Here is a 26,170-nt window from a genome sequence, read left to right on the forward strand (position 1 = left end):
AAATTATTATAATTATCATGCCTAATGAGTAAGGATCTCCTTTGTGACGGCATCATGCGTTTGTATATAAAAGTATTTCCAGTATTAAAAAACTCTAAAATCGGGACAGTAAATAAAAAAACACTCTAAAACGGGAATTCCACACAAGAAACAATCAGGGCCCGATAACACTTCCTAACTAAGGATTCCCCCGGGCAGGAAGCAGCTGCGGGAGAAAAGGAAAGGCCGGAGGCTGTTAGGAATTATGTGGGTTGAAGTCCAAAACACCTGGAGGGCCCAAGTTGGACCAGGCCTGGGCAATACTATCCAATCCTGGGAACTTTAGTGTCACAAGGTCTTCACCCCTCTAACGTCCCATTTCTCTAGCTTCCGGTCGTGACGTCACATCCTGCAGCATGGTTCCGGAACTAGCCCTAATCCCTCCTCTTCTTCCAGGATAGAGTCCTTCCGGGAGAATGCGAGTGCTCTTCCATCGCCATGGAGACGGCGGAGAGCCGGCTGTCCCTCTCTGCGACCCTGCAGGCCTTAAACGGCGCCCTCAGAGGAAAAACCGGAGAAGGAACTCCCCTTCGAGGCTCGGTCTGGTTCAAAGAAAGCAGCGCACAGAACTTACGTAGCCGGGACTTCCTGGCGCCCCAGGCGGCCCTGAGGGGGATGTTCGCCAACGGGAAGGTAGGGGGCGTGGCCTGGGCAGAAAGGGGGCGGGGTTTAGATGGAAAGGGGCGCGGCCTTAAAGATGCAAAGGCGTGAGGCGAGGCAGGATTGAAGAGGGGCAGTGTTTGGATGAAGAGGGGCGGGGCCTACAGAGGGACGGGTTTAGGGGCGGGGTTTGGATAGAAAGGGGCGGGGCCTTGAAGAGACGAGTTCTATAAACCCGGCAGTGTTGAAGAGGGGCGGGGCTTTTGTGAAAGGGGCGGGGCCTGAAATAAAAGGGCGGGGCTTGAGTGGAAAAGGGGCGGGGCATTTTAAATCCACCACACATTGAACTACTGCTCTGAATTGTGGACTCCCACTGAAGGGGATGTTCGCCAAGGGGAAGGGGCGGGCCCTGGGCGGAAAGGGGCGGGGCCTTGAAGAGGCTATGAGCCGCGGCAGGATTGAGGAGGGGGCGGGGCCCTGGTGAAAAGAGGCGCGGTTTTCATGAAAGTGGGCGGGGCAGGTTTGAGGAGGGGCGGGGCCGGAGCGTGGAGGGGCGGGGCCTTGAAGAGACAAGTGCTATGAGGCTCGACAGGATTGAAGAGGGGCGTGGCCTGGGTGGAAAAAGGCGGGGGTTTGGATATAAAGGGGCGGGGCCTTGAAGAGGCAATGGCTATGAGGCGTATCAGGATAGTAGAGGGGCGGGGCCTGGGTGAAAAAGGGGCGGGGTTTGCGTGAAAGGGGGTGGGGCCGGATTGCGGGGGGCGGGGCCTTTAAGAGACAAGTGCTACTATGAGGCACACAAGATTGAAGAGTGTGTGGAAAGAGGCGGGGTTTGGATAGAAAGGGGCGGGGCCTTAAAGAGGCGAGGTCTTTGGGGCAGGGCTTGAGTGGAAAAGGGGCGGGGCATTTTAAATCCACCACACATTGAGCCCCTGTGGCGAAGTGTGTTAAAGCACTGAGCTGCTGAACTTGCAGACCGAAAGGTCCCAGGTTCAAACCCTGGGAGCAGCGTGAGCGGCCGCTGTTAGCTCCAGCTTCTGCCGACCTAGCAGTTCGAAAACATGCCAGTGTGAGTAGATCAATAGGTACCGCTCCGGAGGGAAGGTAACGGCGCTCCATGCAGTCATGCCAGCCACATGACCTTGGAGGTGTCTACGAACAACACCGGCTCTTCGGCTTAGAAATGGAGCTGAGCACCAACCCCCAGAGTCAGACATGACTGAACAACGTCAGGGGAAAACCTTTACCTTTACCTATGGCCTGCTCTTCATGGTCAGTCTCCATGCGACTTCTCCCTTCTGTCTGTCATTGTTGTAGGTTCCCCATGGCATTGCAGAGAGTGTGCTTTCTATCAAAAGCCCAGGAGTGCCCCCCATTCAGAGCTGCCAGGAGGGCTCAGCCGGACTGACTGTGCAACTGGAGAGGCCTGCTGCCTTTGAAAAGATCCTGACTGCCATCCCTACATATACAAAGCCTCAACAGAGAGGCGGTGGGCACAGCATCCTCCTCAACTGTGTGCCCCTCCACGGGCGCAAAGGCCTGGCCTCTCTCAGCCTGAGCCACCTCAGGGCCATCCTGGTTGCGGACCACCTGGCCGGCTTGCTCCACGCTCAAGGGTGAGGAGGGGTACCACCATTACTGGGAATGGCTTAACCAATATTGAATATTTTACAGTGCGGGGGTGTGGAGGAAGGAGAAAGGGCAATGCACATAGTTATGAACAAGCATGGGCAAACTTGGGCCCTCCAGGTGTTTTGGACGTCAGCTCCCACCATTCCTAACAGCCTCAGGCCCCTTCCTTTTCCCCCTCAGCCGCTTAAGCTTAAAGGAAAAGGAAAGGGCCTGAGGCTGTTAGGAATGGTGGGAGCTGACGCCCAAAACACCTGGAGGGCCCAAGTTTGCCCACACCTGCTCTATAACAAAGAGAGAAGTGATATTATTAGATATTATTGTTATCCCAAAAAATACAGCAGATCATTCAAAATACAAAAGCAGGATACTTATAGTTGAGCATTCTGCTCACAGCAAGCAGAGTGTGAAGTGCTATGTGGCTGTAAAGAATTTAGAGTTTAAGAGGCAAAGATCCAGAGTTCAATCTTGAAGATTACAAAAGGTTTATTTACCAAAATAATAACTACATTTCTTAATAGTAAAGAACTGGGTCCTAGCTACTCTAAACTCCATCTCTGCTAGGGTTCAAAATAGAGGGGAAAATCTCCAAGCACACATCTCTTCTGACACATAAGCAGACAGAGAGCTCAATACACACAGCACACAATCAAATGAAGAAACAAAAGTCAATTCTACACAACCAATCAGAATGAGAGCAGAAACAGAGAGAAGAGAAGAAATAGATACATTCCAACTGTCATTCAGGAGTCGGGGGGGGGGCGATTTCCCTCAGCCTATCCTAAGTTAACTAACTACTCTTTATTGAGGACTGCAGACTTGGGTAGCGTGGAGTTGAATTCCAACGATCATATTATATACAGTAGAGTCTCGCTTATCCAACATTCTGTATTATCCAACGCAGTTTGCCTTTTAGTAGTCAGTGTTTTTATAGTCAATGTTTTCAATACATTGTGATGTTTTGGTGCTAAATGTGTAAATACAGTAATTATTACATAACTTTACTGTGTATTGAACTGCTTTTTCTGTCGATTTGTTGTAAAACATGATGTTTTGGTGCTTAATTTGTAAAATCATAACGTAATTTGACATTTAACCGGCTTTTCCTTAATCCCTCTTTATTATCCAACATTTCCGGCCTGTTTATATTGGATAAGTGAGACTCTACTGTATATGGATATGTATTGTACCTGTATATGCATTTTTGTATATGCTCACTTTGGATCGTGCATGCTACTTTTGGTGGCTTATGGAGAGCAGCTAGCTAGGTTTGAACTAGACCAGATAGCCTGTGTCCTGGGTTGTACGTAGAGGACTTTGATTCTTCTTTCTTTGCTTGTTCTATGGCCAATGTTGCATGACCTCCCCCTTTTTTTGCCATCCAGGGTAGATGTTCATTTAGTCCCAGCTTTGCAGGATGAGGAAAGCCATCATTTTCTGAGACAATTGCGAGTTGAATGGCCTTCGGTGTTAGAAACTTCCCCAAACCTTGAGGACATTCTAGCCATGAAGGAAGCCCTCCGTCGCTGTCCCTATGCTACATTTGCTCCTACGGACCAGGATGGCGTTGTGTGTAAACTGCACTTGAAAGGGATCCTGAAGGAACAAGAGCATCTAGAGGGTTATGACTCTAACCTTGATGTCTTTCTTGGTAGGTAGCTTCTTCTATCTCTATTGTCTCTTCTGCCTTGTTGTTGTCCTGTGCCTTCAAGGTGTTTCTGACCAACGGTGACCATAAGGTGGACCTATGACAGGATTTTCTTGGCTAAGTTTATTCAAAGGGGGTTGTCATTATCATCCTCTGAGGCTGAGAGAGTTTGATGTGTCCAAGATCACTCAATGGGCTTTTATGGCTGAGCAGGGATTCAAAACCTGGCTCCCAGAGTCCTGGTCCATCACTCAAAACTACTGCATCAGGTACGGACAAACTTCGGCCCCCCAGGTGTTTTGGACTTCAACTCCCACAATGCATAACAGCCTACCGTGTATGTGTTTTACATCTAAGGCACTGTATAAGTGCCATTTGTAAGCTGTAATGCCCCCTCGGGATAGAGAAAGGTGGGATATAAATATGGTAAATAAATAAATAAATAAACAGGGGCTGACAGCCTTTCATGAATCCTCTTTTCCTTTTCAGTGACTGAGGAAAAACTCTGCCATGTAGCTGAGCTGCACCGCGTGGTCTTGCGATGCACGGTGAGCAAAACACTGAGTGGGTTCACTGTTGCTGTGCTTGAAATGGCACCCTTACCTATCTCTTGTGCAAACTGCTTTTCAAATGGCACCCTTACCCATCTCTTGTGCAAATTGCCAGGCAGATGCACCAGGAAGGAGCTGCAGCGTTGTGCATGTGGTGAGCCATGAGGAAGCCTTCCAGCAGCAGAAGGTGGACTTGCTGTGGAGGCTGGTTGCTCTACAAACACTCCCAGGTCCCCAGGTGAGGAGCAACCTTTCCTTTGGTGGTGATGTGTGCATATAAGACAGGAATTCTAGAACTGGTTTCCTGTGAATGGGTCAAACCAAGCCCAGGCAAACTTTAGCCCTCCAGGTGTTTTGGACTTCAGCCAGTAGGCTGTTAGGAATTGTGGGAGTTGAAGTTCAAAACACCTGGAGGGCTGAAGTTTGTCCGTGCCTGGGTCAGACTGTAGCTGTTGCCATACTTGTCTAGGAATGACTGGAGGTTGAATCCCATATATATTGAAAGGGTGGAAAGTTGGGATAGGCTACCATAAAACTTTTCCAACAACCCCTTTCCACAGTGTTGCATCCATAATGTATATCAATCCATATCAACATGTTACTTGCTAGTAGTAACTACAGCTTTGTATTTATCCTCTCCATAGAAGCACCTTGTCTGTGGGCCTGTGAAAACCATCCGCTCTGCCTCTCCTTTGAGCAGTCTTCATTATTTCCAGTAAGTTACCCCTATTTCCTAGCTGCTTCCCATTCAGAACTTGATTGTTTTTGTTAAGAACAGTAATAGCATTTTCTCTTCCTCTAAATTTGGAGCAAGCAGGAAATCCTGTCAATGAGGGCCTATAGTTTTTTTTTTTCTGGGCAGCAGCCAGTGAAAGACAGCCATCATGGATGGCAAGTGCTTGATAGGCAGCTGATTTGGGATGATGTGCAAGCCCTCATTCCCAATTTAGCTGGTGTAGTTTCCTAGACCCCAGTCATCAGAGTGCAAACCCTGGTCTAGCTAAAGATATGGCAAAACAACATTAGTTTTTAATGAAAAGACAGTTTTTGACTGAGTGATTAAGGACCAGGTTGTAATCAGTCAGCTTAGACTAATGCTGCTTTGCCATATCTTTAGTTAGACTAGAGTTTGCTCCCTAGTGTAGCTAAAGATATGGCAAAACAACACTAGCTTTACCTTTATTGAACTTAAAGGGTTGTACTGGATGTGAGTGGAGTCCTGCCCTTTCCCTTCCCATTAGCACTTCTATTAGTCAATCTTTGATTCAGCATCAGTGGAGTAGTTTATATTTTACAGACCATACAAGTCACATGGTTCTTTTGCTGAGACATTACAAACTATTTTGTACTATCTTTTACAGGCTGCGGCACTCCCAAATGTACGAGGCTTCAGTGCTGAAGTATGGAGATCTTTCTCAGGGTAATGGTTGTCTTGTCATTAATTGGGTGTTGTTTTGTTTTTCCCCTGAGCTACTTTCTAAAAGTTTCAATATTTTTCACAACATTCAGGTGCATCTTCTTGATCAATAATAATAATAATAATTAAAAAAACTTTATACCCCGCCACCATCTCCCCGTGGGGACTCAGGGCGGCTCACAATGTTACAAAAGTAACAGCGCAAATACATTAACAATATACACAGTTTAAAACACAATGGCTTATTTATGTTATATCTGCTTCCTGGTTCAGTTGGGTAATACTCTCCAGCCCTTTGCAAGATATTATTTGGAGTCTCCTCCACTCTTTTAATATTTTCATCCAATCCAATGTCTTGATCAGAAAGTAATGGCCATTTTTTCGATGCTCTTAACTATAAGTCAGTGGACTTCTAGAAGATCCATGGATGTGTTTGAAAGCTCATGAACAAGGCATAAACATGTCATTCTCTCTTTCTCCCCACCTCACCTCCCACCACGGTTCAGTTTCATATTTACTACTATCAAGGCTGTTTCCTACAGTGTAATGACAAAAATTAACTTTATTAAAGTAATTTTCATCTCTATGAAGAAAATCAATTCCCAAATGCAACTCCATAATTTTCATCATATTCCAAGGAGGTCCATGACTGCCTCTCCCAAAAATGGGGGTTAAGAACAACTGTCCTAGATCTCCTCGGTCTGTAAGTTTTGAGCTTGCTTGAGTATCTTGTTGATAGACAAGTGTATTTCTTTTGTTTTCTTCATCCAGATGATACCTGGACTGAAATAGTCAATGTCCTAACAGCAGCTGCCATCCGGTTTGAGATGCTCAGCATAAACCATCAAAGTCAGGTAATTTTGAAGTATCTTATGCATAAATAATAATAATAATAATAATAATAATATTATTATTATTATTATTATTATTATTATTATTATTATTAATTTCTTTATATCCTGCCCTATCTCCCCATAGGGACTCATATGGTCATTCAGAAGGCAATGTGGTCTTTGTAGAGAAGCCACATGATTTTAGCCACACAGATTACTACTAAACTAGTAACCATTTTGTTTTTATGACATTGACTAAAATATATTTGGACAAAATTATTAATGCTGATGTGTTACAAAGGCAGCATTTCTTACACAAATGTAGACAATTGTAAATCCGATTCTGAATGTTGATTTTTTTTAGCAGAATGTTCGATTGGACAATTAGTGGACCATTCGTTGGCAGTCCATACAGTTCTCTGTATACGTTTCAACTGCTGACTTACCAAATGCTAAAATATTATTTGTAGACTATTGATAATTATAAATGAAGCAGCTTGGGGCATCCAAGAAATAAGTATAAATGAAGCATGCTTAGGAAACCCAAGGGTGGTCAATCTTTTGGCTCCCTGCATGCTTGGACTACAATTATCACAGTCCATTTGCATTTTTCCCAGTATTTTGGGGCCTTTGTGAGATAAAGTCCTAAATATCTGGAGGGCCAAAATACCTTGAGGGTTTCCCCTGATCCAAATCATACCAGCAGCAGCAGAGACTGTTTTTGAACAAGTCAGTAGAAGTCCAGGCATTAGGGACAGTAGCAGAGCCTGGGATCACAGCACAAGGATGGATGGGGGAACATTATAGGAATACAAACATAGGTTAGAGCACTTCTCCCCCAACATAGTTGATTTCCCTCTTCATAGGTTCTTCTGGATGTTGAAGAGGCCAGCATCTCCACCAAGGGGACCAAAAGCGGAGCCTTTGTGATGTACAATTGTGCTCGGCTGGCCACGCTGTTTGAAACGTACAAGCGGGCAGAAGAGCAAGGTGAGAGTTCATACAAGCCATTGCATCTGACACCTGGGGATAATGAGAGATAGGGCTGCACCTGAATCAGGACTGGGTTGTTGTTAGGGTTGTTCTTTATTTACTGTCCTGATTTTAGATTTTTGGCTCCCAATATTACAAAACTCGGCCAGTCAGGATAGATTACTAAAATGAATGAATGGTAGGAATACTGGTTAATTTGCTTGGTTTGTTGTATTTGCCAGATTTGAAAAAACTGATGCATAGTCATGTGTCTCAGGCCCCTTCTCAAAGCAAATAATCCACATTATCTGCTTTGGATTATATGAGTCTACACTGCAATATAATCCAGTTTAAAGCAGATAATTTGGATTTTTTATGGCAGTGTAGAAGGGGCCTCAGTCTTTCCTTTCCATTTTTTTTTCATATAAGTTCGCAATATTTGTGGCCCAATTTTGCTGAATCCTTCCTTTCCTTGGGCTTTCTTAGTAACCAATCTCTGTGGTCTCTTTCCAGGCCTTTATCCAGCCTTTCCCCCTCCTTCTGAGCTGAACTACATCTCTCTCAGGGAAGAGGTGAGAAAAGGAGAGGAAGACCCAGGCTGGAAGGGTTTGTAAGAATGTGTTGTAGTAAAGGGTTGGTTCATGTAAGATATGTGTATTTTTGATTGGCACAAAGCAGGTTGTGAAATCCAGGGTGCCGTTATTACATGTAAACATGCGGAAGAATTTCTTGACAGAACTGTTTGACTGCCTCAGAGTAGGGTGGAGTCTCCTCTGAAGGTTTTTAAACTGGCGGAATGGCCATCTGTAAGGAGTGCATTGATTGTGAATTCCTGCATGGCAGAATGGGGGTTGGACTGGATGGCCCTTGGAGTCACTCTCAACTTTGTGATTCACCGAATGCAGAGATTCTGTACCACAGACAAATACTTTTCAGTGTGGCTGGTACTCGCTGTGATAGAATCCCTCACTTGGCCATTTACACAGTGCCGAATGATCGAGGGGAAATGTTCATCTATTTTGTAGCATAGGTGACTGGCTTTGGGGTATCCTTTGTATGGCAAATCTGACGTTTCCCTGATGCCATCAATAGTGCTGCTATTTAAACTTTGTTGACAGCAATCTTCCTAGCAGAGCATAACTTGGCTGGGACAGGAGGCTTTATTTCCTCTCTCAACTGGACTTCAACTCTTGCAATTTTTAACAGCCGGTAGCCTGTTAGGAATTGTGGGAGCTGAAGCCGAAAACACCTGGAGGGCCACAGTTTGACCATGCCTGGTGTATCCAAAAGGACCCTTCCCCATGAAAACTGCAACATTTGTTGGAATTACATTTCCTCCTCTAATGTGACTCACACAAGTGTTTTATTTCTCATTCAGGGTGAATGGCTGCTGTTATTCAATGGTGTTTTACCCTTCCAGGAGACCCTGGATCGTGTCATACAACTTTCCCTTTCTGATGGTGGTCTCAGGATCACAGCCAACACTGAAGCGGTGAGCTGCGTTTTTGGGCACTGCTGGACAGGATGGTTGCACTATTTTTCCTTTCCTCAGTCTTGGCTTCTCTGTGTATGTATGAATGTGTGCATCATTCCAGCATGTCAAGGGATAATCTTTGGATGAGCTCAATCCTTCACCTGGCAGGTGCTTTGCTTTAGGAAAGAGGGCTCCTTTCATGAAGCCTCCCCACAAATCCTGGTAGGGCTGCCCATGATCTGCAGATCTCAGGGAAATGCTGACAATGTTCACAGTATTTCTTAGCTTCCTGCAGTCGAAAGAAGCAATTTCTTATTAGCCTAAATGCAGAAGGGTTTTGATACTGATTGTAGGCCAGGCATAGGCAAACTTGGGCCCTCCAGGTGTTTTGAACTTCAACTCCCACAATTCCTAACAGCCGGTTGTTTGCCTATGCCTGCTATAACTGATCCAGACCTTGTTTTCATACCTGAGCTTGCTCTTTTGAGCTCCAAGTATGACTGAAAAGCTATATCTAGTCTTAAGCCTTGCCTGGAAACTTTTCTGTTTAATGTACTAGCTAAATTGGCAGGGGTGGGCTTTTCTGCATATGCCCCAGTCATAGGACTAGAGTCCGAAGTGTATCTAAAATCAAAACGTAACTGTATGTTGGAATGCATGACCCATGACAAACATGCTACAGGCAGGGTCAAAGATGAGCACTATAGCACATCTTTTGCAGTCTGATATGCCCTCGTGCTGTCAGTTGAAAAGGGCATCAACTATAGAGAGCCATAGGTAAGACCCCTGTATAAAATCATAGAACTTGTGTTAGTAGATGGATGAGTAATCTTATTTAATACAAGACAGTTTCATGTATCCCAGTTCTATTGACAATTATACTGTTTTCCTCTGTGAAGGATTTGTAAATGAGGAATTGATCTGCATTGTGTTTTAGGTTTGCAAGTTCTTGATCCAGTTAAGCATGGATTTCAGTTCCTACTACAACCGAGTGCATATCTTGGGGGTAGGTACCCAGTAAGGAGCATGGCTTGTAGAGAGTATATAATAAGTTACACAAGAGTTGTGAGATGGCTGGAAGGCCATCTGTTGGGGGTTCATTGATTGTGATTTTCCTGCATTACAGGGGGTTGGACTAGATGACCCACATGGTCTCTTCCAACTCTATTATTCTATGACTCCAAAACTGCATCAGCATAGACTCTATCTACAAGGTGGATATAGATTAAGAAAGGGTGGGTTCGGTGTGAGTTATACATACTTTAATCACAAACCTAGATGTAGACCACATGCAGAACACATAAGGTAAACATCAGTTACCATTTGGCATTCTCTGTGCTGAAACATACTTGAACACTTTTAAATATATAGCATATGTTATGTAAAGTAGGGATTAATTTGTTGCAATTGGCTGGTGGGGATGAGAGACAGGGCCTTTTCAGTAGTGGCTCCCCGCCTATGGAACGCCCTCCCCATTGAAGTCAGGCAGGCTCCCTCCCTCCTATCTTTCTGTAGGAAAGTCAAAATTTGGTTGTGGGGCCAGGCTTTCGAATAACAATTAGCAGCACTAATTATTATTATTATGTATGCTGGAACTCAATTGACAGACCCAGTCTTTTAGACTCGGAACATGCCCATCTGCATTTTATAAGTGTTTTTATGAATGTCTGATGTAATTTAATAACTTTTTAATTGATTCACATTGTACTATACAATTTTATATGTGTGTTTTATTGTAAGCCGCCCTGAGTCCCCTATTGGGTGAGAAGGGCGAGATATAAATATTGTAATAAAAAAATAAATAAATAAATAAAACTTTGGTTAATGGGAAAGTGATCTGGCGGTAGAACCTTTACAGGAATTCTGTCACTTCCTTTTGAAGCAGGCCTACCCAATCTGTGGGTAGGGCCACAGGTTGTGCAGGCCTGCTTTAAAGTTATTCTCTGTTGCTTTGCAACATCAAAACTACTTTTTTAGAGATGCAAAATGTTTAAATAATTTGAGTAAAGCAAAAGGGTCAGTCTTCTAAACTTCGCCCTACAGTGGGCACCCTCTTCCTTGAGTGGCACAAGGAAGAGGGTGCCCAGTGTCGGAGGGGTCACTAACTTTGCTGCCCACTTAAAAGTCCCATGACACAGAGAGCCCATTCCCACTTGCTGCAGAGGACAGAATTCTTTGCAAATACTTTCCTCCTCAGCAAATCTCAGAAGTATCTCTATGCGGTGAAGTTCAGGTACAGTTATTGAGAAAGGGGAATTGAGATGGCATCAAGAGAAATCCCAGCTATTTCCCCACAAGGCCAACAGCACTAGAAAGCTACTTCTGCTGTGCCTTGAAATTGTTTTGTTTGTTTCCAACAGGAGCCTCGCCCTCACCTTTTCAGCCAGATGTTTGCCAGGTTACAGCTGATGAGGGCAGTGAGAGAAGTGTTCCACAGTGCCCTGGCCACCCTCCACCTGCCTCCCCTTTGCCAGATCTGAAACAGAGGGTTGCTGTGAGTTTTTCGGGCGGTACGGCCATGGTCCAGCAGCAATCTCTCCTAATGCTTCACCTGCATCTGTGACTGGCATCTTCAGAGGTTCTGATCTGAAACAGCTGGCCCATCTTTGCTCTGACGCTGACTGCCTTCCCGTGGCCCAGTCTGCCTTGAGTTGAGCAGAAAGGAATAAAGCAGAACAGAACTTGGTTGTCACGCTTTGGTCTTGAATTGCCTACCAAGATTATTTGGCGCTAAAATTGTGAAATCCTAGTTAGGAGCATGCATAGATTTAAAAACTGCATCTAAGGAAGCCCAATACTCCCATCTGTGTTGCCCCTTTTCCTCCCATTTGCTCATAGTAGATGTTGGGAATGGCAAAGGGGAGATAATTGCACAAACCAAAAGAAAGAACCACAACAAATGCAAATAATAGGCCACTGTTTGTTTTTATTCTGTCGTGAAATAGGTGAAGCTCTTTGGGAAGTGTCCCCACCCTTTTACAGAAAATTATTTTTGGCATAGTTGGTGGAAACAAAGAAATTGTAGACAAAGAACACACACTTGTTACCCATGCCTGTTGCACGAAATCTATCTGAACGGCACAAGGTGGGAGAGAGGACCAAGGTTCTTGCTGGCTGTGGCAGGACAGGTTGGGAGCGCTCAATGTCTGTGGTCACAAACATGCACAGAAAGAACTGCAACTAAATGGAGGAGGAAATGGAAGTAAGATGATGCACCTACTTCTTTTTGTTGGACATAACCTATTGGAAATAACTGGACAGATATCCCTTTGGAAATAAATGACAATCATAACCTTATTGAAAAGGAAAAATGATGTAATATCTGTTTGGCAAATGTGAATCTCTATCCATGAACTTGTGGAGACCACCTTTTGAAAACCAGTAGTCAAGAAAAGGATGACCTTGTTAGAAGCCAACCCTTTGAATTCATAAGCATTCATGTAATGGCACACAGATAAATCAGCTGTTAAACTGAAGAACCATGTATTTGAACTGCTAAGGACTAAGATATGCCACTACAACAATATATTGTTACCAGAGGATGGTTGTTTCTTTGAAGTTGAAACTGCAGTTTCAGTTTGTAATTGCTCAAAAGATATACACTCCCTTGAAAAATCTTAGTTTAAAATATGCACGCAGAGATAAAAAAACAAAGTCTTCTTTGAAAAATAACATCTTGTTTACTCACAGATATCTTGATTAATTCACCATACAGGCACACTTCATATTTAGGTTCAGTTATAGATAGGCTGTATTTCTCTGTGTGCTGATTATTCTTAATAACAGTCCATAGTCTTTAGGTATAGTTGTACTCACTTAAGTCCTTAAGTCATACTTCTCTACTTGAAGTCCTAATAGCAGCATGCATTCACCTTCACTGAGGTGTAAAACAGACACACATCCACCTCCACTGAGGTGGACAGCAGACACTGAGTACAAAATGGAGTCCTGAGTCTGAACATGCTCAGTACAATCACATGTCTATAATCCCTCCCACACTAAAGAGGTACTGTCAAAGTGGCAAATCAACATATACATATAATACAGGTTAGCAAATATATACATTAGCAAATAAATAATGAAAGGCTTGCTATTTCAGCTCATTTGAGTAGCAGGAAGCCACAATTTCTTTGAATTGTAGGTGAGTCCTCCTCTTATAGAGGCTGGCAGGTCTTAGGTTCTGCATCAGGCTGCTGTCCTCTCCTCCTGCACCTTCTGGCAAAGGCACTTGCTACTTCAGTTGTTTCATCAGTAGGCAGATGAGCTGCTGGCGTTGCACCCAGGACTGCTGGCTCTGATGAGGTGGCAGCTCAAAGAACGAGAAAGTGAAATTTGGGCTGAAGCTGAGGTTGGTGATTCTGGGCACGGGCGGCAGCGTCACGGCCTCCCACTTGTTCTGCAGGCGCCTGGGTGAGCCCCTGCTCCGGCCCTTCTGCTTGGCCTTGCCTTGGATCAGAACCGCCTTCTGCCTCTGCTTCCCCTCGGCGTCGAAGCCCTTCTCTCCAAGGTCTGGAAAGAAGGGGCAGGAGCCGGGCGAGCCTACTGCCGAGAAAGGGACACTGTGCAAGAAGGACACCATGGGCTTGAAAAGCGCATGGAAGGAAGTCTCGGACTGGGAGGGCCCAGCCCAGGGCGTCATGTCATGATTGCCCAAAGGGGTTGCTTTGGCATGGGAGGAGCGGGCAGGAAGGCATGGCCGCTTCTGGCCTGGTTTCGCTGAGGTGGGAGAAATGGGAGCAGAAGTGGCATTAGTGAAGCATGCGACCAGGCAAGAGCAGCCAAGCTCTGGCAGCACTGAGCTCGAGTCTGGCCCAGTGAGTCAAGATCAAGGGAGAGGAAGGGCTTCTCTTGGGGAAACATGGGAAAGGACTCAGGCATAAAACCCCTGCTTATGGAGGCACACAGCTGCCTCTTGCTATTGTTCTGGCTGAATACGAAGTCCCATTCTTTTATACCAGGTATGGGCAAACTTGGGCCCTCCAGATGTTTTGAACTTCGACTCCCACCATTCCTAACAGCCTCAGGCCCTTTCCTTTTCCCCCTCAGCCGCTTAAGGGCCCAAGTTTGCCCATACCTGATCTACACAAGACAGAAAACTGTGATAACACAATGCAACATGGTTGTTAATTCTGGGCTATAAATATCATTTCCTAATTGGTTCTATCACACAAACATGGAAAAAGTTTATTAAACTGCCAAAACCTTTTTTGCGGGAGGGACATCCTGCAGCATATTTTGCGATAGTTTGTCAATGATTATCTCAACCAATTCGACATCGTTTGTGACAATCATGAAAATAAAGTTTCTGGAGTATAACAACTATGTTCAAAGTGTGTACTGCACTATTAGTGAAATCTATAGGTAAGTCCATGGTAAACTACTGTATTTCTTCAATATGCCTTTTTTCCTATACAAACATCTCTAAAATGGGGGGGGGGGCATCTTAGAATTGCACATGTATCCAACATATTTTTGTGTTGTTGAAGGCTTTCATGGCCAGAATCACTGGGTTTCTGTGAATTTTCCAGGCTGTATGGCCATGTTCCAGAAGTATTCTCTCAGACAAGAGTTCTTTCTCCCACTCTGAACAATCCACAGATATATAAACCCCACTTGCCTAGTTTCCAACAGATCTCACAACCTCTGGAGATGCCTGACATAGATGCAGTCAAAATATCAGGAGAGAATGCTGCTGGAACATGGCCATACAGCTCGGAAAGCTCACAGCAACCTAACATATTTTTGTTGTCATTGGTGCTGAAGTTAGGGTGCGTCTTACAATCTATGGCATCTTACAATTGAAGAAATACGGTATTGGCCTCCAGGGTCTGTAAAACTGGGAGCTGTTGCTGTTCCTCCAACCTTCATCATAGGCAAAACCGCTTCCCAAATACAGGCAAAGAAGCCGTAGCCCAAAGGCTCGTGTGGGAAACATTTGGCTTCCAGATGTTGTAAGCCTTTTAGTTCCAGGAAACATGGCAAATGTAAGGATTATTTGAGAGTTAGACTATGACTTTGGAGACCAGGGTTTGATCCCCAGCTTGGCTATGGAAAGCCCCTGGATGGCCTTGAGCAAGTCACACAAACCCAGCCCCAGAAAACCCATAAGTTGGCCATAAGTTGGAAATGACTTGAAGGTACACAGTAACAACTACATTATTGGGAGGGCCAAAGTTTTCCTAATTCAGTGTTCACTGCCACCTTGTTAAAACGGGTGGGATCAGAGGCAGCCTCACCTAAATCCTTGTCTCCTTTGGGAATCTGGGGAAGCGCCATCCTCTTCTGCCTTGGGATTAAAGGAGCTTTGGGAGCAGATTTCGTCTGGTGCTTGTTTGCAGATCCTACCTAGATATAAAAAAAACAAAACCAAAAAAAACAAAAAACAAAAACGAAGTAGGAGACAATGGTGTGGGTCAAGAAAACTGGTGACTACAAATAGCATTTTTTGAGATGTGTACTCTTGGAAGATGAAGGGATATTCTTTTCATACTCATTTGTGCCACATGTTGCAATGTTCTAGTTCTTAGGGAGCCCAGACAAAACTACAATGGCAAACTGGACCATCTATATACAGTAGAGTCTCACTTATCCGACTTCCGCTTATCCGACACTCCGTATTATCCGACGCCATCTAGTGGCCAATTGGAAACATTGCATCCTTCACTCAATCAAAGGTGAGAGCTGTGGCTCTTTCCCTTTCGAAAAAACTGGAAGGAGGAAAGCGCATCTCCGAAGGGAAGGGAGGGAAGGGGGGTGAATCATCCCATGGGGGGCCATTTATATGCGAGGGAGGGAGAGAGGAGGGAAAAAAAAGGAAACGCATGGCTCTTCCTCCCTCTTTCTCTTGGTGCAGGCAGAGCCTCGTGTCTCCAAACCGGCCTTGTTTCCAAATCAATGGCTCGTGATTGGAAGGAAAGAATGGGGAGGGAGAGAAGCCAAAGCAGCTGGCTGCCTTCTGTAATCTCCTTACCTGGGTGGGTGGGCGGAGGACCCCCCTTTCCTCCTGCACACACACACACATTTTGCTCCAGATCCCCCCTCTCTCTCTCCTTCCTTTTTCTCCCCCACGCACTCTTCTTCCTCCTCCTCCTCCCTCTTCTACCCCTGTCAGCCTTGCAGCAACTTGCACTTCTGTCTTCCTCCTCCTCCTCCTCTTTTAACCCAAGCAAGAATCATTAGAGGCATAGCACCCTAGAAACACAAGAGACCCCCTCCTCCCTTCAGAGGCTCTCCAGCCCAGCCCCGTTCTGCCAGGCTGGAAGGCACAAGCCAAGCCCTCCTCCCAACACAGAGCCACCCAGCTCCAGGTGAGATTCTGGAGACAGTTGACCAATATCAAATATTTAGCAAATTTTTGTTTCCCAGTGTTGCCATTGCTCTGCTCAATATGGGATTCTAGAGATGATTAATCTACAGTATATTAGTGTGTTCCCAGCTTCCAGGGGTTTTGTATTTCAAACAGGATGTTTTGGTGCTTAATTTGTAAAACCATAATGTAATTTGACATTCAATAGGCTTTTCCTTAAACCCTCCTTATTATCCAACATATTCGCTTATCCAACGTTCTGCCAGCCCGTTTATGTTGGATAAGTGAGACTCTACTGTATATAAAAGAGTGATGGCATCACGGCAATTCACAAAACAACAAAACTACAGGCCCCCCAACCTCAAAATTTGACAACACAACCCATCATCCACGCCTCAAGGTTGATACAACAAAAAGAAAAGAAAAATAAAGTCCTAATTAGAGGGAGAGCAATATTTTTTTTAATCCAATTGCTGCCAGTTTAGAGGGCTAATCTCTGCCCACTTGGTTGCCTAGTAACCAAGGGACAGCCAGGATTCAGTTAGGGGACAGGCAGACTTAGGCCTTACTTAGATTTCTTCCACAGATTATCTAATTTGCACTGGATTATATGGCAGTGTAGACTCAAGGCCCTTCAACACAGCTATATAACCCATTTATAATCTTATATTATCTGCTTTGCACTGGATTATCTTGACTCCACACTACCATATAATCCACTTCAGTGTGCATTTTATACAGCTGTGAAGAAGGAGCCTCATATAATCCAGTTCTGAGCAGATAATATAAGATTATCAATATACAGTAGAGTCTCACTTATCCAACATAAACAGGCCGGCAGGATAAGTGAATATGTTGGATAATAAGAAGGGATTCAGGAAAAGCCAATTAAACATCAAATTAGGTAATCGTTATACAAATTAAGCACCAAAACATCATATTATACAACAAATTTGACAGAAAAAGTAGTTCCATGCGCAGTAATGCTATGTAGTATTTACAGTAGAGTCTCACTTATCCAACACTCGCTTATCCAACGTTCTGGATTATCCAACACATTTTTGTAGTCAATGCTTTCAATATATCGTGATATTTTGGTGCTAAATTCATAAATACAGTAATTACTATATAGCATTACTGTGTACTGAACTACTTTTTCTGACAAATTTGTTGTCTAACATGATGTTTTGGTGCTTAATTTGTAAAATCATAACTTAATTTGATGTTTAATAGGGTTATCCTTAATTCCTCATTATCCAACATATTCGCTTATCCAACGTTCTGCCGGCCCATTTATGTTGGATAAGTGAGACTCTACTGTACTGTATTTACAAATTTACCACTAGAATATCACAATGAATTTAAAACACTGACTACAAAAACATTGATTATGAAAAGGCAGACTGCGTTGGATAATCCAGAACATTGTATAAGCGAATGTTGGATAAGTGAGATTCTTCTTTAATATGAAATAATTACTGGGATAGAATAATGCAGCACAATATAATCTCTAAAACCAGGACAGTAAATAAACAGGGGAATTCCACACAGGAAACAATCAGGGCCAGCTAACACCTCCCAACAAAGTATTCCCATCATCAAAGTCTGGCAAATCCTGTTTTCTCAGGGCCACAGACAGTAGAAGCACATAAAATATCGCAAACAACACCACTCTGAAAACAAGGGAATTCCAGACAGGAAACAATCAGGGCCAGCTAACACCTCCCAACAAAGTATTCCCATCATTAAAGTCTGGAAAATCCTCTGTTTTCTCAGGGCCACAGACAGTAGAAGCACATAAAATATTGCAAACAACACCACTCTGAAAACAAGGGAATTCCAGACAGGAAACAATCAGGGCCAGCTAACACCTCCCAACAAAAAATTCACTCAAGGAGGAAACAGCCATGCTTTAAAGCTGCAAGGCCATTACATCCTAATCATTTTTCCTAATAGCAGCATTCATACTTGACTCCAACAAACAAACAAAAAACCAATCAGAAATATTGTATATTCACAACCTTTAGGAAATAATATCCCCGGATGGCGCAGCGTGTTAAAGCACTGAGCTGCTGAACTTCTGGACCGAAAGGCCACAGGTTTGAATTGGGGGAGCGGAGAGAGCCCCCACTGTTAGCCCCAGCTTCTGCCAACCCAGAAGTTCGAAAACATGCAAATGTGAGTGCATCAATAGGCATTGCTCCGGTGGGAAGGTAACGCTGCTCCATGCAGTCATCCCACATGACCTTGGAGGAGTCTACGGACAACGCCGGCTCTTCGGCTTAGAAATGGAGATGAGCACCAACCTCCAGAGTAAGACACGACTGGACTTAATCTCTGGGGAAAACCTTTACCCTTGACCTTAACTACCACCAATTCCTCAATACTTTATTTCCCATACCACCAGACTTCGCCACAGCAACGCGTGGCCGGGCACAGCTAGTCTATATATATAAAAGAGTGATGGCATCACGGCGATGGACAAAACAACAAATCTACAGCCCCCCCAAACTCGAAAATTGGCAACGCAATCCATCATCCCCGCCTCCAGTAAGATACAACACAAACAAACAAAAAACACAATCACAACACCAAAAAAACACAACAGGCGATGTGCGCATGCGCACAAACACAATCCTCCCAACTCTTCCCCCGCGTGCGCGTGCACACACAAAACCGTCCCCCCTCCCTCCCCCTCTATCGCCGCCTCCACCGCCGAAGCCAGAGACTCGCCAGGAGAAGGCACATCTCCGCCTCACGAGGCTGAGCTCCCCATCCTCGAATTGGGAGTTCCACTCCAAAACACCCGGAGGGCCTATGCTGGCCCGCCCCTGGCCTCACATCTCGCCTGGGAAACAAAAAAGGCTACTTTCCCCCTCCCTCAGTACCTTCCCGGTGTTTCGCGCCAACAATGTTACCTCCGCTTGAGGCGCTTGGGAAAGCGAGTCCTGCCTCTCTCTGTGTGTGTGGAGGTTCCTTTCCCACCCCTTTTCCTTCCTCTCGGCCCTGCAGCGGCGGATGAGCGCCCCATCGCCCGCCTTCCCGGCCCCGTTCTCCCCCTCCTCCTCCTCGCTGCTGCTCAGGCCTCCTCCTATCCTCCTCCGCGGGAAGAACATGGAGGCCGGCACCGGGAAGCGCGAGGCGGGGAGGAAGCCGCTACGCCCCGGGCCTGCGCCTCCACCGGAGCCCGCTCTTCCCTGGCCTACCAGGCCTGCCAACCCACCACCACACCGGCGCCGCCTTCGGTAGGAGAGGGAGGGCCGGGATGGAGGGGCAAAGGAGAAGGGCAGACCTTACCCCACCACGCCTCCCGCCTGGCCCCTGAGCAGGTACAGAGCGCCTTCTTCTCCTCTTCTCTTATTTATTTACCCTTTTCCAGTGCCCGGGGATGACGCAAACGCCTTCCTTACAAAATTATAAATATACAGTAGAATCTCACTTATCCAACATAAACATCCCTGCACAACATTGCATAACTGAATCTCTTGGATAATAAGAACAGATTCAGGAAAACCCAATTAAACATCAAATTAGGTAATCGTTATACAAATTAGCCACCAAAACATCATGTTATACAACAAATTTGACAGAAAAAGTATCACAATTTAAAACACTGGCTACAAAAAAATTGACTACTAAAACGCACACTACGTTGGATAATCCAGAACATTGCATTACCAAATGTTGGATAACTGAGATTCTATTGTAAGATGAAATAATTACTGTGGTACAATAATGCACAACAATATAATCTCTAAAATCAGAACACTCAATAAAGAACAACACTCTGAAAACGGAAATTCGACACAGGAAACAATCAGGGCCAGCTAACACCTCCCAACAAAGTATACCCATCACCAAAGTCTGCCAAATCCTCTGTTCTCTGACGCCCACAGACACTAGAAGCACATAAAATATCACAAACAACACCACTCTGAAAACAAGGGAATTCCAGACAGGAAACAATCAGGGCCAGCTAACACCTCCCAACAAAGTATTCCCATCATCAAAGTCTGGCAAATCCTCTTTTCTGACGCCCACAGACACTAGAAGCACATAAAATATCACAAACAACACCACTCTGAAAACAAGGGAATTCCAGACAAGAAACAATCAGGGCCAGCTAACACCTCCCAACAAAGTATTCCCATCATCAAAGTCTGGCAAATCCTCTTTTCTGACGCCCACAGACACTAGAAGCACATAAAATATCACAAACAACACCACTCTGAAAACAAGGGAATTCCAGACAAGAAACAATCAGGGCCAGCTAACACCTCCCAACAAAGTATTCCCATCATCAAAGTCTGGCAATTCCTCTGTTTTCTCAGGACCACAGACAGTAGAAGCACATAAAATATCGCAAACAACACCTCTCTGAAAACAAGGGAATTCCACACGGGAAACAATCAGGGCCAGCTAACACCTCCCAACAAAAAATTCACTCAGGAAGGAAACAGCCAGGCTTTAAAGCTACAAGGCCATTACATGCTAATCATTTTTCCTCATTCCAGCATTCATACTTGCCTCCAACAGACAAAAACAATCAAAAATTTTGTATATTCACAACCTTTAGGAAATAATATCCCCTGATGGTGCAGCGTGTTAAAGCGCTGAGCTGCTAAACTTCTGGACTGAAAGGCCACAGGTTTGAATTGGGGGAGCGGAGAGAGCCCCCACTGTTAGCTCCAGCTTCTGCCAACCCAGAAGTTCGAAAACATGCAAATGTGAGTGCATCAATAGGTACTGCTCTGGCGGGAAGGTAACACCGCTCCATGTAGTCATCCCACATGACCTTGGAGGAGTCTACGGACAACGCCAGCTCTTCGGCTTAGAAATGGAGATGAGCACCAACCTCCAGAGTCAGACATGACTGGACTTAATGTCAGGGGAAACCTTTACCCTTGCCCTTAACTACCACCAATTCCTCAATACTTTATTTCCCAGACCACCAGACTTCGCCACAGCAACGCGTGGCCGGGCACAGCTAGTCTATATATATAAAAGGATAAAGTTGCGGGCGCAGTGACTATAACAACAAAACTAAACATCCCAGAAATACGAAACTTGGCAACACAATGCAAAAGCCTTGCCTCCCGGTTACAACAACACAACCACACCACAAAACCACAATCCGGACGCACAACAATCACAACAACACATCATGACTATAACAACACAACTAAACGCCCTAGAAATACAAAACTTGGCAACACAACGCAAAAGCCTTGCCTCCCGGTTGTAACAACACAATCACACCACAAAACCACACTGGACCCACAAAACTCACAACAACGCATCGTGACTATAACAACACAACTAAACACCCCAGAAATACGAAACTTGGCGACACAATGCAAAAGCCTTCCCTCCCGGTTGTAACAACACAACCACACCACAAAACCACACTCCGGACCCATAAAACTCACAACAATGCATCGTGACTATAACAACACAACTAAACGTCCCAGAAATACGAAACTTGGCACACAACTAAATGCCCCAGAAATACAAAACTTGACAACACAACGCAAAAGCCTTGCCTCCTGGTTGTAACAACACAACCACTGCACAAAACCACAATGACAACAACAACAATAAGAATCTACACCACCACAGGCAAGAAGCAGCCAGGCACTGAGGCTGAGAGGCCAGTCAATGCTACACTGGGCCTCCAAAAAACAATACAGTACCATCTAACTTATCCAGCCTTCATGACCACTATAACAACAACAATAATAAACACCTACACAGGCAAAAAAAAAGACCATTGTACCACAATAAGATGTAAACCACACTCAGCAGAATCAGACATCACGATTAACAACAAACAAAAGACAACAAGTATCTCAAGCAATTATCAATCAACACAAAAATTGAAGAAGGTAACAGACTTCAAATACTACTACTAATGTGACTATAAAGAAGGGTGGAGGTCACAGCATAAATACAACCTAATGTAGACTGACCAACACCACCAGACTAAGCCACAGCAACGCGTGGCCGGGCACAGCTAGTACACACTAAAGTGATTTATTGGGGGAAATTCTGAGTCATTGTTAATCTGCTTACTCTGGAAAATGCATACTGCTAAACAATCTAAATAGATTTCAAGCAAGCCTTATAAAACTGCATTGCCCTGCATGGGGAAATCTAACATACTTTCCTCCAGTTCGGTTTCTTTGAGGAAGTTTACTAATGAAGCTCAAGTGAAACATGGCATTCCTTACTGTTTCAACTAGTGGTTCCTTTACTGGCCATTTCTCTCCCTGAAGACAACAAAACTTGGCTATCCAGCTATTCCAGTCTACTCCTCCCACTATCTGGCAAATACTATTTGTACAATTTGTAGTCCAAAACACATGGCCTTCCTCATCTTTGGAGTCAGTGGGTGGCATTTTAAAGCTTCTCTGTTTTTGTGAATGTCAAATTTCTGGGGGTATTCTCTACATATCCTAATTTTGGTTGATTAGCAATGGAAAACAGTACCTTGGAACCCAATTACTGTTATGATTATGAATATAAAATCCAATAAAACTCTTTTTTTTAAAAAGTTCACCAGTAATGCTCTCCTGAATTCTCTTCTATTCTGAAAATTATTTTCCCACCACTTCCCAAAAAGCTGTGTCCTCACGAGGGACCTTGCCATACCTTTCCCAGCCAGGCTCTGACAGGCGCCTCTTTGCTCCTTGTCCGGCCCTGGCATCTCCTGCAGGCAGGGCTTGCGCTCGTCCTCATGGTGCAGCCTGGGAAGGTGAGGACACTCGTGGTGGGCAGGGCTGAGCCTCGGACCACAGAGCCAGTCACTGAAGGGAGGATGGCTGTTGCTTCCAGGGGTGCCATCTGTGAGGCTTCTTCCTTGGCAACTTGCCTCTGCCAGGTTTTGGAGGCAAAATAGGGCTGGAATGGCATCGCATGAACTGACCCACTTGTAGCATCCCAGATGAGTTAGGAGAAAGCTCCAGATGCTGGAGGCATGTGCCTGGAGATGCACAGAGTGGCTGAACACCTATCTGAGAGACATCCAAGCTGAATACCCTTCTTGAGCCAGCATCAGCTTATGATCCACGTGGCACAGGACAAGGCTGTTCTTGTTTGCAGAACATTCAGTGTCTCCCCACGGTGGCCACAGACCTAAGGCCATTGGGAAGCAGCAGCGCATGACTGGAGCTCCTATGAGCTGAACCGTGGCACAAAGGGGCCTTGGCGTGACCTTCCCGTTAACTGCAATCTATGCCATAAAATATGCATGAAGATAAGCTGCAGTCAGTAACCTCAGCCAGTCCAGTGCTCGAGTGCTAAATTATTGAGTTATAAGGCACAAAGGGACTTGTCTTGTAGCACCACACAACCTCATCTCTAGTTGGGGCCCTTAACTGTGGCCTAGTTAGTGCTGGGGCCACAGGAGTGAACTGTGAAAAATCCTCATCCAGGGAGACTGCTGGCTTCAAAGAGGAAAACAATAAACAGATTCCTGGATCTTTGGCAAACCCACAGAAGGGTTACCTGATTCATAAACACATATTTATCCACCACTATAGCTTATGCCAGAAAAAAAAAGGTAATGGGTTTCCAGACCTTATGCACTTCCTGTGTCTCTCTCCGGGATACTCTTTGCATCTCGATGTTTGCAGTGAACATAGACCATACAAATGAATGCTACCACCATTTCCCAGCTGCAGGAATCAGGAAAGTGAGCCTTAAAACCCAGCCCTACCCAAATAGGTACCAAAAAGGGGTGGTGGTGGGGAGATTGTGCAGAAATCCTTGAAGGCTTTCATGGCTGGAATCACTGAGTTGCTGTGAGTTTTCAGGCTGTAAGGCCATGTTCTAGCTGCTGGAACATGGCCATACAGCCCAAAAAACCTCACAGCAACCCTGTACAGAAATCCTTTTCCACCTTTAGAGCTACAGTTTAAGAAGCTGCCAGTCTGCAAATGCATACAGTCAGAAGGCTAATTCAACTTGCTATTGCTTCATACTCTTTGTATATAACGAGTATTAATAGCTGTCTCAGTAAGGCATCAATAGGAAACTCTTTCTTCTATGGGTTCTGCTCACAGCAGGCATCTTATGGTCAGGTATTTCTGCAAATCCAGACAAATGTGATCCATCTGATGTTCTGAGCAATCGAGTGGGCCTATAAGGACCAAAGAGGACTAAGTATCCACAAGAAGCAAGGTCACAGACAGAGCCCAAAGACATCAGGTAGGTGATGATAGGAAAGATCTCAGTCTGAAGCCTCAAACAACCACTGAAAGTCAAGTAGCCCTGCTGACTAGACAAACAAACGAATAGTATAACTTAGTACAAAACAATTTCCCATGTCACTGGAGCCAGCTCCTGGATAAATTACATTCCTTTATACTCTAATTCCTAAGATCCTCCTGCTATGCTCACGGGGAGAACTGGTTAATACAAAAACACAACTTTTCAAAGTTCTGGTTTCACCTCAATGTGAAAATAGAGGCTGGAAGCCAGGCTATATTTATAAAACAACATATCTGTCAATTTCAACCATCACACAGTGGAAAGCAGATGGACTGGTACCAGGTAAACATGGATTATTGCCATATTCAGTATCATAGGCACTGCTAATAAAGAGCTGCTAAAACAGGGCACAATTATCCTTTCCAAGCACATTGACAGGAGGCCAGCAGTATCTGTAAATGAACAGTACTGAGAAAGCATCCTTTATTAAAAAAAAAAATAGGGCCGCTAGTATATATTTCAGCTTTCACCTGCCTGGGCCCCAGGGGAGGGGGTGGGCCATGACCGGGGGGGGGGGGGGGGGACCATTGTGACCGTGTGGGGGAGGGGGAGAAATAATTACCATCGACCCAGGGAGAAGCGCACTAGAGTTCTGGCGACCCTGGAGAAGGTTAGATGTGGTAGCCTCCATGACAGCCCCCTCGGATTAAAGCTTTTGCTGTTTAATGCCAGGTCCGTTAATGGTAAATCTGCTATCATCCAGGATTTGATCCTGGACGAGGCGGCGGACTTGGCCTGCATCACTGAAACCTGGTTGGACGAGCTCGGTGGGGTAAATCTCACCCAGCTGTGTCCTCCAGGTTTCGGGGTGCAACAGCAGGCTAGATCCGGGGGGCGAGGAGGTGGGGTTGCGGTGGTCTTTTGGCAGTCCATCTCCCTGGTCAGGTGCACCGTCCCGCAATCTACAGGTTTTGAGTGTGTCCATCTTAAGGTGGGTTCCCGGGACAGCTTGGGGATTCTGCTGGTGTACCGTCCACCCCGCGACACAGCAGTCTCCCTACCTGAGCTAGCAGAGGTGATCTCTGATGTGGCGTTGGTCTCCCAGCATCTGGTAGTGCTGGGGGACTTTAACATCCACGCTGAGGTAGCCTTAACAGGAGCAGCTCAGGACTTCATGGTTGCCATGACAACCATGGGGCTGTCCCAAGTGATATCTGGTCCCACCCATCAAGCTGGTCACACACTCGACCTGGTTTTTGTTGCTTTGGATGGTGGTGTCAGAGTGGAAGAGCAAAATATTCTTCCGTTGTCATGGTCTGACCATCACCTGATCAGTTTAAGACTTACCGTGACCTCAAACCTCTGCAGGGGTGGTGGACCCATTAAGATGGTCCGCCCCAGGAGACTTATGGATCCTGAGGGATTCCTGAGGTCTCTTGGGGAGTTTCCTGTCATGGAGGCTGGCGATCCTGTCGATGCCCTGGTAGACC

At 45.2% G+C, this 26,170-nt stretch overlaps 2 protein-coding genes across 4 annotated transcripts; one reads left to right on the top strand and one right to left on the bottom strand.

The window, feature by feature from the left end:
- The first annotated feature begins 405 nt into the window (after positions 1-405).
- On the top strand, positions 406-11,848 carry dalrd3 (DALR anticodon binding domain containing 3). Its single transcript, XM_062973778.1, has 13 exons — positions 406-672; positions 1,957-2,255; positions 3,654-3,919; positions 4,406-4,464; positions 4,583-4,705; positions 5,112-5,182; positions 5,829-5,887; positions 6,656-6,738; positions 7,584-7,707; positions 8,203-8,261; positions 9,068-9,181; positions 10,101-10,169; positions 11,524-11,848. Exons 1-13 carry the CDS (start codon positions 478-480, stop codon positions 11,641-11,643), a joined length of 1,641 nt encoding a protein of 546 aa, XP_062829848.1. The 5' UTR covers positions 406-477; the 3' UTR covers positions 11,644-11,848.
- A 221-nt stretch (positions 11,849-12,069) lies between these two features.
- LOC103277983 (uncharacterized) lies at positions 12,070-25,242 on the bottom strand. Of its 3 annotated transcripts, none has more exons than XM_008105465.3 (3): positions 23,121-25,242; positions 15,400-15,508; positions 12,070-13,879 (listed from the first exon to the last, which is right to left on the bottom strand). In XM_008105465.3, the coding sequence occupies exons 1-3, from the start codon at positions 23,379-23,381 to the stop codon at positions 13,395-13,397; spliced, it is 855 nt and encodes a 284-aa protein (XP_008103672.1). In that variant the 5' UTR covers positions 23,382-25,242; the 3' UTR covers positions 12,070-13,394. The 3 variants fall into 3 exon arrangements, with proteins under 3 accessions (XP_008103672.1, XP_062829850.1, XP_062829849.1); XM_062973780.1 differs by lacking the exon at positions 23,121-25,242 and adding an exon at positions 16,134-23,037; XM_062973779.1 differs by lacking the exon at positions 23,121-25,242 and adding an exon at positions 19,388-23,024.
- Between the last annotated feature and the right edge of the window lie 928 nt (positions 25,243-26,170).

The sequence above is a fragment of the Anolis carolinensis genome, chromosome 2, assembly GCF_035594765.1.
Source record: "Anolis carolinensis isolate JA03-04 chromosome 2, rAnoCar3.1.pri, whole genome shotgun sequence".
NCBI lineage: Eukaryota > Metazoa > Chordata > Lepidosauria > Squamata > Dactyloidae > Anolis > Anolis carolinensis.